The 15,031-nt window shown below is 35.1% G+C and overlaps 1 protein-coding gene across 1 annotated transcript in view; it reads right to left on the reverse strand.

Annotated features, from left to right (window-relative positions):
* Nucleotides 1-5,401: 5,401 nt before the first annotated feature.
* Nucleotides 5,402-15,031, reverse strand: part of AFDN (afadin, adherens junction formation factor) — a 180,801-nt gene continuing 171,171 nt past the window's right edge. The window contains exons 30-32 of the mRNA XM_027854857.1: nt 12,540-13,062; nt 9,087-9,171; nt 5,402-7,674 (exon numbers count right to left, since the gene is read on the reverse strand). Coding sequence (XP_027710658.1) covers nt 7,521-7,674; nt 9,087-9,171; nt 12,540-13,062 — 762 coding nt within the window. The 3' untranslated portion in view covers nt 5,402-7,520. The remainder of the gene's footprint in view (nt 7,675-9,086; nt 9,172-12,539; nt 13,063-15,031) is intronic.

Below are 15,031 nucleotides of genomic sequence, written 5' to 3' on the forward strand. Positions count from 1 at the left end.
TTCAGGGTCACACAGCTAGTGTCTAAGGCCAGATTTGAATTCAGGTCTTCCTGACTCCAGGGACAGCACTCTATCCACTGTGCTACCTAGCTGCCCACAACAAACATTATATAGGTGTATTAATTTCTGTGCAGAGCTTTTAAGTTTTATATAACCAAAGTTATTTGTTTCATGTATTTATTGTAATTGTACAAATCATGTAATTGTTCGGTTAAGAATACATCTCCTTACTCATAACTGTAAGAGATATATGATCTACTTATCTCCTAAATTTTTAAGTAGTGTGATCTTTAATATTAGGTCACATATCCATTTAGACTGCATTGTGGAATATAGTGTATGACGTTTGTTGATCTCAGTCTAATTTCTGCCAGTCTGTTCTCCAATTTTCCCAGAAGTTGTTGTTGTTGTTGTTTTTTAAATTAAAGAAAGAGTTCTTTCCTAGGTAATTTGTTTTCCACTTTATCAAACACTGGGTTACTAAGTTCAATTATTTTTTATTCTCCATTGCCTAATCTGTTTCATTGGTCTTGTCTATTTTTAAAAACCAGTATTAGATGGTACTGGTGGCTGAGGTCTAAGTGCTATTCCCTTCATCCTTACATCTTTGGAAAATTCTAGAGAATCAGAAAAGATGCTAATGGAGACAATTAGTAGCTTTAGCAGAGTTGCAGACTACAAAATAAATACTAAAAAATCAACAGCATTTCTTTATGATAATAAAATCCAAGAAGCAAAAATAGGGAAATCTTTTTCCAAATAACTACAAAATAAAATGTCTGAAGATCAGTCTACAAAACACACAAAAGACTCGCACAGATTCAACTACAAACTGGCCCTTAACGAAATTATCACTTGGACAGTTAGAGTATTCAGTGCTCGTGGTATGACAATAAGAAATGTGTATTGACTGATGTATGATACCATGAATCTCTATCATATACAGCTTTAGTTTTGCGTTGTTTTAGTATATTCAAGTGGATCCGTGATTGCATCCATTCCAGAGCTCCCACCAGCAGTGCAGATTTCAACCCCATCCATAGTTGTGCACCCTGTGCTACTCTTCTACTTGTTTCTTTAAAAGGCCATCCTGACAGGGGGTTGTGTTATACACTTTGGTTAACTTGGTAGTTCCAACATTGCCCTGCTTGTGTATTCTCTTCTGGGCTTCTTTCTGCTCTCTCCTATTAAAAAAAAAGTCTCAGTAATGCTTTTTTAAAAAAAAAAAAATTTACTATCACTTCCCACTGTAAGTCCTCTCCCCCTTGTAACAAATAAGTATAGGCAAGTAAAAGAAATGTACACATTAGCCATGTCTGATTCTATACCTTTAGTCCATCGTTTCTCTGCCAAAATATGGTTCATCATCAGTCTTCTAGAATTTGGATTGATCCAAACAGTTGTTTTCCTTCACAACATTGTTCTCCTGGTTCTGCTAATTCCTTCAGAATTTGTTCAGTAAAATTCTGTCCCTTTCAACATAGTCCATAGCATTCATAAACTATAATTTTTTCAGCTGTTCTTGGAAATGAGTGCCAATTATTTGGGAAGTGATAAGCAAATGGGATAAGGGAATATAATGGAATATTATAAGAAATGATGAAAATGTTTGATGCAAAGAAACCTGGGAAACATGTATTAACTGATCCATAATGCAGTGAGAAAAGGGCAATTTATATAATAACTGCTATGATGTAACAGAAAATTACTTTGAAAAATTTAAGAACCACATTCAAAGCAATGACTAGGAGATAGATGATGAAATATATACTGCCACCCTCTTAACAAGGAGAGGAATAAACTAGGTTTGTAAAATGAGATGTGTATTTTCACACATGGTCAATGTGAGGATTTGACTTGACTATACTATAGTTAAAAGGAATGGCTCATCTCTTTGAGGATGGGGTTTGTAGGGGGAAGAGGCTGGTGGGTAATGATAGTGATGTGAAAAAAAAGAAACAATAGTATTAATACAAAAATTTTTAAATGCACACTGAAGAAAGCAGAAGGAAAACACATATAAACAGGTAAGTTTTCTATTCCTGTTAAGTGAAATTTAATATATACTTTAAAAAACTGTACTTGATAGAAAGTTTCATATACAAACCTTTCTATTCTTTATGCATTGAAATGGTCATGTGTATTGCTTTTCAAGTAGATAATGAAAACAGAAAATGTAAGTTAAAAAAACCTTGTGCTCATGATTATGCTGTGTCCAAATAGCAATTATGAAACTACCCAACTTAATTTACTTATTTAGTGCTAGACTAATAAGTAACAAGGAGAAACCTTACAGAGTTGGACAAAGTAATGGAATTTATTTGGAGGAACAAAAAAAAAATCTACAATCTGAAGAGAAATAATGAAAAATTACTCCTCAAAATGAAGCATTACCAACCTTTAAGCTACATTATACAATAGTAATAATCAAAATTATTTGATATTGATTAAAACATAGAAAAAGTATATTAAGGGAGCAGATAGACAAACAAGAAACAAAATGAATAAAAAATGGTAATTTGATAAATTCATAAATGTACCTTTCTGGTGGGGGGAGGGAACTCCACATTTAGCAAGAATTGCTGGTAAAATTAAGCTTTGAAGAAAATTGGTTTAAACCAGCATCTTATAACATACAACACAATAAGCTCAAAATGCATATATAATAGAACATTAAAGGTCACACAAAAAAAATGGAAGGGGGTATGTTCCAAGACTATCTCTAGAGAAAAGGGAATAAAAGAATGAATTAAAAAAAAAAAACTCATTGAGCACTTATTATGTGTAAACATCTGGGCACTGTGTTAAACCAGGGGACAGTTCTTGCTCTCAAAAAGAACACACTCTAATTGGGGGAGACAACATATATAAGAAAATTCAGCTTCATGATAGATGGAAAGACTTTGAAATCTTAAGGGTTCACATCACAGAGAACGGTAAGTTGAATCCTTTGGCTACTTTAGCGGGTCAAATGATAGGGACTGACAGATGTCAGAAGGATGTAGAGATAGGGCAGAGAGCAAAACCTAACGTTTAGGGTTAGACACAGAATTGGTGACTCCCATCTTATTCAAGCTCTGTGAGCAGTCAAGGTGGGAGAAATATGGGGAGTGATGCTTCTAATGTTGGTGGGCTTTTCCATTACCTAGCCATCTCAGATAGGTTCTGACCTGTAGCTGGGGCATAAGGGCAAGGGAGAATTGAAAAAAGGCTAGAAGACAAAAGACAATTTGTTTTACGCAAATAAAATCAATGCCTGGAGAATAAGAGGAGAAAGTGGTGAGTGAAAAATATGACTATCAAATATTAGTGAAATTCTGATATCTAAGTAGGAAACTGACATAAATGAAGGCCAAGAGCCATTTTCCAGAGATAAATGATCGAAAGATGTTGTCTTCAGAAGTATCAATAAACAAATGAAATCATTCAGTCACTATGAAAACTGCAAATTAAACTGATGAAATTTCACGTCACATCCAGAAAATTGGCAAAGATGACAGAAACCTTGGTCACCACTGGAGGGGTTGCAAGAAGTTAGGCACACGAAATCACCTGCTGGCAAAACTGTGAATTGGTCACAGACGTTAAATTAAGCTCAACAAATCTTTTGTGTCATCTCTCTATGGAGATACTGCTCTGGAAAAAAATATTACAGTTCAATTCTGGGGGAGAATTTCATGCATTAGAAATAAAAATTCCATTCACATTTGTAATTAAAGTGCTCTGGAAATTCTATACTATTACGTGGCTGTGATTCCTAACCTAGTAATTCCTTTGCTCAGTTCCCACCTTGAGTAATTATCTGGTCATTGGAACATATTCTTGAAATACCAGAAAGATGTTATCCACAACTCAACAGATTCTAGGATGACCCAGAGGAAGAAAATTGTTCACATCCATGACACTGAAGGAAAAGGAAAGAGGATGAAGGGCAGGAAAGGCTTGTTGCCATATGTAAGATGGATTCAGGAGAGGCAAAGGATTTTGAATTTTGTCCTTAATAATTCACAATCAAGTAAGGACAAAGTTAATAACAGACAAAATATCAAATATAAAAATGAAAAAAGGCAAAGGACCTGCCCTAAAAAAATATGTTCCAAAGCAGAGGTGGCCAAGAGGCCCATGACACTCCCAAGTGCCAGCGTGATCCAGATAAAAATACATTACGTTTTAAAACTAAGTCAACATGCAGCCCCTGCAGGGATCCTTGTGTACAGAACAATGGTCCCCAACTTCTATTTTAGTTTGGCACTACCATTCTAAAGTGTATATTAAACAAGGGTATACAAAGAATGGAATGGAAAAGCACTTAGGATGGTCAAGAACTGTGCTGAGATGGATACACACAGAAAAGCAGGACAGCCTTGTCTCAAGGAAATTAGGGGAGGACAACACATACACATACACACACACACACACACACACACACACACACACACACCCCACCCCCCCCATCCATCCACACACAGTATCACCATCACAGGTGACAAAGGACTAGCAGTCCTTAGAGAGCAGTGGTGGGACAGATGGTAAGGCTTTGTGGCGGTTCACCATATTATCATGACTGCAGCTGGTGACAGTGACTTCTTGATCACCTAAGTATTAACAGTCATGTCCTTCACCAATGACTTGTAGGAAAAGAGTAGGGGGCACCAGGATTGGAGTGCAACAAGGACGTGCATCATCTCCCCTGGATGCAGGGAAAAGTCTTTGACAGGCTCCCTGTGAGACTTACTCCTGGTAGGCTCCTTTATTACCACTTTGAACCAGCTGACCTATTCTTGCTTCATAATGAACAGGTAAAATGACAAAAATGCACTTTCAAATTTGAAACCTGAACAATGCAAAAAAAAAAAAAAATTACTCCCCCAATTTTTCCTCATTCATATTTATCACATGACTTCCTAAGGCAAAGTCTATAGAATTAGATGAAGAGAATAGAATACAGAATCCAGAAAAAGTAGATTTCTTTTAAATATATTTCCTACTCAAATTTATTAATTTATAATGTTTTATCTCTCCCTCTACCTTGTCATCCCTTGTTACTTCCTAAAAAATATGGACTCTTTATCCCTGTATCCTCAGGGTTTATCATAGCAGGTAATAATTGCGGCGTTTGACTGAATCATGACCAAATCACAGCCTCTCGGGCCTGAATTTACTCATTTTTAAAATGGAAATCTGCCTGTGGTACTTATATCACAGAGCTGTTCTAAGGACTAAATGAATTAAATTATGTAGAATGCTTTTTATACACAAACATGAGCTATTATTCTATCCTGCAGCAGCACTTAGTATTCCATGACAAAATGCCGAAAGGATCATTTTGGGAATATAAACTCTTAAGTAGGATCTAAATTTAATAAAATACAACATTTAAATACATATAAAGTTTATTAAAAATAGGTTGCAAGTGAAATACAGTAGAAATGGGAAACTACAGCAGTTTTGATGCTTTTTTCCATGATAATACATAAACAATTATGAAAAGCACTTTTACATATATATTCACATTTTATTAGATGGCCCAATGATGGCCAAATCCACTTTTGATTAAATCATTTATGGTCTCCAGATAAATACATACTTACATATAATCTTATCATTATATTATAGTATGTATAAATAGACATTTACATGGTGGTTTTGTTGTTATTTCCACTAATCTTTTTTTAGATACTGGGAAGAAAAATGTTAATTCATCCATAGCATTAATTTTTCCTTAAAGAAAAGTGCTGAATTTTAGTCACTGTAAGGCTGCTAGTGTTCTCAAGATATTTTGGGAGGGGCTTGCTTTTCCTGATTTTTCAGACAGGATAAGCATGCAAATCCTTCATAAACACTCTGAACCAGTTTATTTTCTTACTTCATATTGAACAGTTGAAATGGCAAAAGCACACTTTAAAATAAGAAACTGAAAGATGTAAAAAATATTTACACCCAAATTTTTCATTCATTTTTATTTATCATACAACTCTTATTAAGAAAAGTGATTTATCTTCTAAGGCAGTGAAAATCTCTACCCTTTAAATATGGAAGTGTGCATTTCCCCAATATATATTTATAAGAGAACAATATGGTACAGAAAAAATCATATAAAACCCACAACAGGGTTTTGTCATATAGAAAATTTGTTTGGAATCACAACAATATATATCATTTTAACATCACACATTGAAAAACAAACTCCTTATCCCCAACATCAGCCATATATCCCATAGCTGAAGAAATGACAGTGATGAAATACAATTTAAAATTAAATAAGGCTATCATAGTGTGAAAAAATAGCTTGAACTGCCAAAATCTGTCTTATTTTTGTTTTTACAATACATAAAATAATGTAAGAGGACACTACAGGTGCCAGACATGAAGACAATTTACTTAAAATTTCTTCCTTCTTGGTATATGTGATGGTTTTCTAGAAACACAAAATAAATCCATTTCATTTACATAAATTTTACTATTCTAACAATAGTTGGTATATGAAATTTTACACTTTAAACTTCCCTTCTTCTCGTTCACTTTATTCCTAGCCACAGAGGAAGCACACTGATGCTTGTCATTTATTATATATCCTGCATTCACTTAAAAACTTGAAAAAATTTTGGTCCTAAGCTATGAGAACACCATGACAGCAACTTACTATCTCTTGCTTCTTATTCCAAAACTATTCTAACATTTAAAAAAAATAAAGCTAAAAACAAAATATTCCAAGTGATTATTGCCACAACTTTCTTATTTCTGGATTTCACTTGTAAATAAAATACTTTGTATACATCAGGGGGCATTTGCTTTGACATGAGGTGTAATGATTTCTCAGGTGTGCATTCATTTTGCTTAAAATAACTTTAAGTCAAAATTGCTTAATTTTAAATTACTATACAGAGAATAATGACTATTAAGAACTAAGAGTGCCCTAGTTAGTGTCCTTTAGACACAACCAAGGGGATATGCTGGTTAGCAGCTCATAAATAGCATGTGATATACATTAAACACTAGTATGTTGTCTCTTCTGAGATAAAATCAAATTAGAGACAAATTCTCCTGTAAAACAATGTATAAGCCTCAACAGATAGTGCACAGAATAATTTGGGCAGTTCAAGCTATCTTCTCTTTCCTCTGCTCAGCAGCTAAAACAAAGTGTTGTGAAAGACCAAGAAATATAACTTCTGACATATGCTACATGTTCAGTTACAGAAGAGGGTAGGGTGAAGAAAAATTCCCTCTTAAAAAAAAAAAGATAGTTACCTTCATGTGATTCCTATCATTAAAATAGAATTTTACAGTGCTTTTATAGTAGAAACCACAGGGTTCTTGGTAAATAATCAATCTTCCATGTATTGCAACATCTCTAATTCTCAATTAACAGTTTAAGAAACAGAGGAATCACAAAATTAATTTACAAAAAACAAGACCCCTCTCCTTCCCACTCCTGTAAATCCTATATACTTGGAGAACCTCCAGCTAAATCCAATAAGGTGCCTGCCTCCCCCCCCTCTCCTCTTACTACCCCTTTCCTCTTATTTTGTATTCAGTTCATTTTCCAGTTCCGTTAATTTCCTAGAAGCCTTTACTTTATTGGATACATCTTGGCCCTGAGAAAAGAGACGCTGACGTTCCTTGAATGTCAAATTTTCAGGGGCTCCAGAAACTCCAGGTAAATCTGCATCTTGGCTAAAAATGAAGAAAAATAATATTAAGCCTCAGGTACCACTTATCAAAATGATTCAGTTCTTAATACTACTGGTAAGAATTTAAATTCTGGGAGACCAAGTGGAATTTCAAGGAGGCAGAACTTTGATTTTTATTGCAAACTAAATAAACAGCTCTTCAGTGGGGAAATGATCCTAACAGACTGTTTGGGTTGTATTTAAGTCTACAAAAAGAAAAAAAAGGCAGAAAAATGTTTCATTGATGTCTATTACTTTTTCATTCTAGTCTCAAGGTAAATCTGAGCTACATGTGGAATTATTCTTCGAATACGCCAAGTAACTAATTTTTAACAACTAGGTAAACTCTGCAAGACTACGAGGCTTAATTGAAGGGACATTATATATTACACATGACTTATAACATACCAAAAGACCTTTGAGCTCCATTCTAGAGGGATACTATCTACGACTTCCCTGATTAAATCTAGCTACATCTACCTCGCCAGCTAGTATGCTTAAAAAAGCATGGCACTGAAGAGAAAATGTTATTCCAGATCTGTTAATGTCCTGCAGAACCTGGTCCCTTCCTATCTTTTCCATCTCCTTAGAGCTTACTCTTGCCTTCACATGCTCTGCCACACAGGAACACTGGCTTCCTGGCTGCTTCTTGCTCATGACACATCATTTCCAGACCCGGGGCATTTTTGTTGTCTATTCCTCATGCTTTCTCCCTCCTCCTCTCCACAGCCTGGCTTTCTTGGCTTTCTTCAAGTCTTAGCTAAGTTTCTACCTTCTGTAAGAAGCCTTTCCTTGTCTTCCTTAATCCTAATCATTTTCCCCAATTCAAGGTGTCTATAGTTTCTTTGCACACAATTACTCACATACTGTCTCCCCCATTTGACTGTGAGCCCCTTGAGAGTTGGGGCTGTTGTTACCTTTCTTTGCATTCCCACTTAATTTAGCCTGTGTCTGGCACATAATAGGCACTTAACAAATGCCAGTTGTCTAAGTTTCTTTGACAATGACATTTATGCTACCTGTTTTTTCTGTCTGTACACATCAGGGGCAATATGATCTGGATGACAACTAGTTACTATCCTCAAGAGGAAACGGAAAGACCAATTACTCTCTACTTACTTTCCCACAGAGTTCCATCTGGAGGAGGTCTGACATGAGAATTTGCCTAAAGTTATTTGTAAATATTGCCTGAGTCAACATATGATTTAGGAAAAGATTTATATTATATTAATAAAAGTACCAAAGAAACCTTCTGTGATATACATACACCAAAGGCAGTATCAACTTGATAACAGAATCAATGACATACCTTACATTTCAGTCAATCAGCTTTAGAAAAATGGAGGGAGAGAACTTCAAGGACAGACTCAATGTCACAGAAGAGTTTCCTTTTTTGGAAAAACTGTAACACCGTACCTTTTAGATCGTTTCTCTCTTGGATCTCTATAAATCTCATGGACGCCAACAACTGCTCCTGTAGATCCAGTGTAAGAGTTCGGTCCTTTTGCAAATGAACACAAGAGATAAATAAACACATATATGGGCAGGATTGAGAAGTATACACTATTGCCACAAAAAAAAAAAATCTATTTTTATAATAAAGATGCAATGCCTCAGAGATAACCAGATTTTGGAATTACTGAACAAAAAATAGGCCCCCAGACATGGCCCATTTGAATAGTCCATTGAACGTGATTTGCAGGTTTATATATTCTGGTGATGTAAACAATCCAAGTACTTACTATACCCAAAGAGTTCTCTTAAAAATTAATTTTGCTGATTTGTGAGAAGCAACCTCATGTATTTATAATTGTGCTATTAAGTGCAGGCCACCAAGTTCTTAATAGTTACACCTGTAAAGGACTTTGAGCTCTTCAAGTAAAGAAAAATATAGAATGTATGTAAATATTATTCACTCTACACATACGTAAATTAAAAAAAAAAAATTTATGTGTGACTTTTCCTAAAAGTTATTTAATGGGAAATCAACAAAAGGTAATAGATGTCCCTGATTGACAAGAATTTTCTTCATATATCTATCCATAGGTTAAAAAAAAAAATAGAAAACCTGTTTAAATATTGTGACCTCAAATTTCTCATTTCACAATATTACAAGTATGTTTTAAAAGACATTTAATAACAGTGGCCTTATAAAGTACTTTTATACAAAATTAACTAGGTAATATATGTGTTATGTGTATGTATATATACACATATATATATACATATACCTGTGTGTGTGTTGTGTGTGCAGCCCAACAAAACTATTCAATATGAGAACTACATTTTAAAGAAAACAATGACAAGGCAAAATAAAACTCCTGCATAATTGGCATACTAGAGATATCTAGCATTAACCATAAAGGGTATGAAATACCAGATTCAATATCACCAAATTTTTCTTATTTTTGTCAATTAAATGTATTGGATGTGCACAAAAATGGAGAAATTTTAATATGCACCTCCTACTTAAAAATAAAAGACTGGTTTGCCAGAACACTCATTGGTTATTCTGATCCAATGTATTTTAGAGAGGGAAAAATTCAGTTCTTCCGTTAATACCAGCTTTTCAGCACTGCATCTTTATTTCTGATTTAGTTCAGTTCACTTAGAATTACTGTGTAGCAAACCATCCTCATCAAAGACCCAAAAGACTAAACACTGACTCAATCCAATTAGAAATACTATATTTTCAAAGCCAATTAAGGTCAAGTATCTCATATTTCAACAAGTGTTAGGAATACCATGCCAATATCACCTTTCCAACTTGTTTCAACTAAGTAACTTCTTTTTCAGAATATTGTGTTATATCTTGTGGGCCTTGATTGAGAAACAATGTTGGTTTCTTCCACTGATAGAAATGTCAATTCTTCAATATGTTCACCTTCCATGTTAATAACAACACATTTCATGTTCTAAGTTGAACATACAAAGTGATTATGTATTTGGCATGAATCAATTTATACAGCTAATAATCACAATTTAATAAAATCAGAAGTTCTCAGTTAGAATCCCTCTTTGCATCCTCATTCTGCAAACTATCCAGTGGAAGGAATCAAGTACGAGCAGAAGCGTGCATTGGCAAAGTGAGCGCAAATAACAGACAAGACAGTTGCAGAGATCTGCACTATGACAGTATTAGTGAAATGGAGAGGTGACAAGGTGGGTGCACCAGGCATTCTGCAATTGGGGCAAGCAACTGTACTTTACGAAGGGAGTCTTCAGAGAAGCTCGAGCAATCAGATGCAGGTCATAACCTGCTCCTATGTGATATTTTAAGTGTGAAATAAAATAAGGATTAGTGGTATGACTAAAAGCTAAGAGGATTAAAAGGAGAAATCTAACTACAATATTCCTTAAGTGGTACCAAAACTCCAAATTAATCTGGGGTGTTAATAGTCACAATTTTGTTTGTAATTTGATGAATCTAGTGTTATTTAAAATACCATTTGTGTGTGTGTGCCCCGCCCCTCTCTAATGTGCATATATATATGTGTGTGTGTGTATATATATATCTCTATATATATAAATGCTATGTTAAGAATTTTAAAAATCCAGAAGGAAATTTGTTTTAAATACTTTAAATACCTGCAAACTGATTTTGATTGCATTTTGAATACTCAGGTAGGATCCAAATACCAATCTGAAAAACTGAGGATGAATTTGTCCAAGACTGATTTACAATAGTAGAAGCCACAGTTATAGAGAATTAAATAAGCTATGTCTGAGATAATTAAAAACGGAAATATATTTCTTAATTTTGAAGTTAATTCTTTGGCTTCATAAGAGTCTTCATATTGAGTCCCAATGCATTATGGTGTTCAAAAAAATCTCATGAAACTTATTGAACACATGAAAAATTCTTTATATTTAAGAAAATTTATCAGAATCCCTATTTGCTTTAGGTAGTAAAACCAGACTAAACAGCTGATGGCTGAATCCTTCAGACTGAAGTTCTATTTTGAATACAAAACATTTAAAATTTTCTTCTAAACTTTGTACTTGTGTGTGTAAGAGCTTCCACGTCTTGGTACTGTCAGAAGTATCGTAGTGATCTACAGTTAACTACAAGTGTTATAATAAATGCAACTACATCTCTAGTAAGATCGTGTGATAATTGATGTCACACACTAAGAATAAAAAGATACAACTGAGAAAAGAGACAAGTTAAGGAAGAGATGAGTTGAAAGAAAAACATTTCGATGAAGAAGAGGTTTCCTGACCCCCCTGTCATGAAGTAGTCTGCATCAGTGTTGGGATAGGCTACTTTTTACCTAGCTAACAAAGTACTCTCTCCCTATGCCGAGGAAATCCTAAGGCACTGTTACGCACCAGTTTTCAAAAGCAGGCAAGTCACTTGTAGGCCAAATGCATCTGGCATTTCATCCAGAATGAGGACTCCTTCTACCTTGAGTTAACTAATGAAAAGCTTAATACAAATGCCTGCAATACTGGCAAACAGAAAGTGTACTTTATGTCACCAAAATGCATGAAAAAGGTGCTCATTTTACCAAATATCAGGATTATTTAAAGAGGGAGAGAATGAAAGCCAAGACCAACAGTACTTCAAACAGATTATGGAGTAATTGAGAAGGACTGATTGTTTTCCTTTGATCAAAGATGTGAATTTTTAAAGTATAAAAGGAATTGGATAGAACTGAAACATTTACAAAAAAGAAAATTCACACAGACATTACATTTGAAGTTACAGGGAGATCACCATGCTGATTCCAGTGATCAGGTGAAATCAAAATCACAAAATAAGTGATCATCTAAATCTACATTATCACAGTGGGAAGTATGCAGAGAGATTCCAAATATATAGAAAGGAAGAAGATTGGATTTTTCAGTCTTATTTCTTATCTCTACCTGTTGAGCTGCTGGGATGGTAGAAACTTGGTTTTTTTGGTGGGGGAGGGGGCTGGGCTGTTTTGTAAGCAGTACTGTTGGCATTGACCGAGGGTGGCTGGAATGAGTTGGAAAGATAGATGCCATCGGACACTGGGCGCGGCTGACAGGAGGGCTGCTGTGGCTTAAGGGCGGCAGGAGGGAAGTCCCCATAAGATTTTCTCGTGCAGGAGTACTTATCCTGACCTGCTAGACTGGAGTTCTCCTCCTCCTCCTCCTCCTCCTCCTCACTGTACGCAACAAACTTGGCAGTGTATACCGTGTCAGGGGAGAGGACCTGTGTTTTGAGGTAAGAGGTGTTTCGTTGAGGTGGGGGAGGAGGAGCATTAGACGAAAGGGGTAGGGGTGGGAGTTCATAGTCCCGTGGAAGTGGCGGTCTGTACAGACCAGGCTCGTCAGGCTCCAGCAGCCTCCGCTCTGCCTCGTCATGCTGTCGGCGCCTTTCAGCTTCCAAACGGTTGTAATACCCTTCCTCCTGTCGCCTCTGCAGGCGGGAATAAACAAAGGTGAAAAGGTCAGACAAGGAAGAAACATGAAGTGGACCCAACTATGGCCTCACAGGGGATTTTTTTAAACCATTCAAACCCATTCTACAACCAAGCTGAATCCATTTAATAATGTAAAACAACATATCAATTATAAAAATGTTCAGATCATCCTGGAGATCTTGTTCTCTGAAATATCACAGAGCTTTTGCATTTCTGGTTTAGTTATAATGTTGCCTAAAAGGATGGGAAGGACTGGAAGACCCATCACAGTTACTTCTACCCCAGTCTATGATTACTCCATCACTCTTGTTTTTCAATTCATTTGCAAGAGACCATTTTAAACTAAAGCATAAATATTAACTTACCTGCTGTTGTAAATACTTAAAAAAAAAAAAACAAAACCCAAACAACCTAGGGAAAAAGCCCCATAGATAGGCTATACAGTTAGGGTTCTAATAAATGACATTTTAGGAGGTATTGACTTCTAAGCTATTTTTATAAGATATTTTCCATGAAGCCCAAGTAAATTCAGATTTATAACTATTCTCTGGAAATACATTTCTTAAAACTTAATCATCTAGCTTACCTCCTGTTTTTCAAAGGGTATTTAATAGAAAAATGTCAAGGTATAATGCCCCCCAAGTAAGCAACACATGTTTTTCACAGTTCTTAACTCATATTTCAAAACTTAACATACTCCCTAATAGACAGACAATGAAAGTCAGGCATTAATAGCAACAGGAACAAGAAATTTGAATATGTTGACACACGATACATTTTTTTTGACGTACATCTGCACAGACTGTAATTGACAGTGTGTGGTAATGAAATTAGCTATTTTCACAATTAAAAATATTAATAGCACATTTTCTTAAAGATTGACAAAAGCTTCAAAGAAGACAAGTGAAGGTGAAATAGGGAAGGTGTGTTTAGATTATTTTTGAAATAAAAGTTGTATCCTTAGCTTGGAAAACTTTTCAGTACTAAATACTGGAAAACAAACACTTTTCAAACTCATTTTCACCAAAGCCTCCTAAGTTTTGGGGTTCCTTTGGCATGAGAATAAAATTTATAGCTCCACTTTTCATCTTTTGCCTGTTTCTTCTCCTTTAGTGGCATAGAACAATGCTTCACCTTCTAAACATTTTTAAGTTCTGGATAAATTATCTGTCAATCTCTGATGCTCCCTTTAATACAACATCTTTTCCTCATTCCTAACAAGCAACAGTTATCTTCAGGAGCTAACAGATTCATGTTGAGGAAATAATGCAAAGATATTTTATCTTATCCTCATATGGCAAAATATTCCTAGAGAAATCATCACATTCAATGTCATACCTATACATGTTAAGGAATCACTAAGAATCCTAATAAATTAGTTTGCTACCTGCCAATGCTATGAAGACAGGCTGTTCCCACAACATTCGAAGGGGAACTCAGTAAGTATTCACTAGCTGCCATCTTTTACTTAATTAAGATGCAGGTAAATTTCTAGAAGAATTCCAGATAGTTTTTGAGATACAATATCTCACGAGCAGATATAATTGCATGACACAAAGAAACTTTATTCTAACCGACAAATAACAATCTTCTTCTATAACAAAGCAAAGCCATTGATTTTGGACAACTTCAGCATAACATACTTCCAACTCCCAGTTTCACTGACCCATCATCAAATGTAGCAGTAGTTGCTAAAATACAATTGCAGTCAACATATTTAGGGAAGTTTGAGGATGCATATTCAAAAATCAAAGACAAACTCTTGCTCAACATAATCTGTCCTAATGCTTCCTCTCTGATTGTGTAATATTCTGATGCTAAAACTACAGACTATCTTTTGGCAAATCTCTAGACTATTACAACTTTGTACCTAAAGCAGATGAAGCTCCTGGTAGTTGTACAGGTTTTATTGAAGCTTTTTTTTTGAGTCTTGAAGAATACAAGATAGTCGAGTTAGCACTGAAC

Source organism: Vombatus ursinus, unplaced genomic scaffold (genome assembly GCF_900497805.2).
Source record: "Vombatus ursinus unplaced genomic scaffold, bare-nosed wombat genome assembly UNPS02010639.1, whole genome shotgun sequence".
NCBI classification, from domain to species: Eukaryota; Metazoa; Chordata; class Mammalia; order Diprotodontia; family Vombatidae; genus Vombatus; species Vombatus ursinus.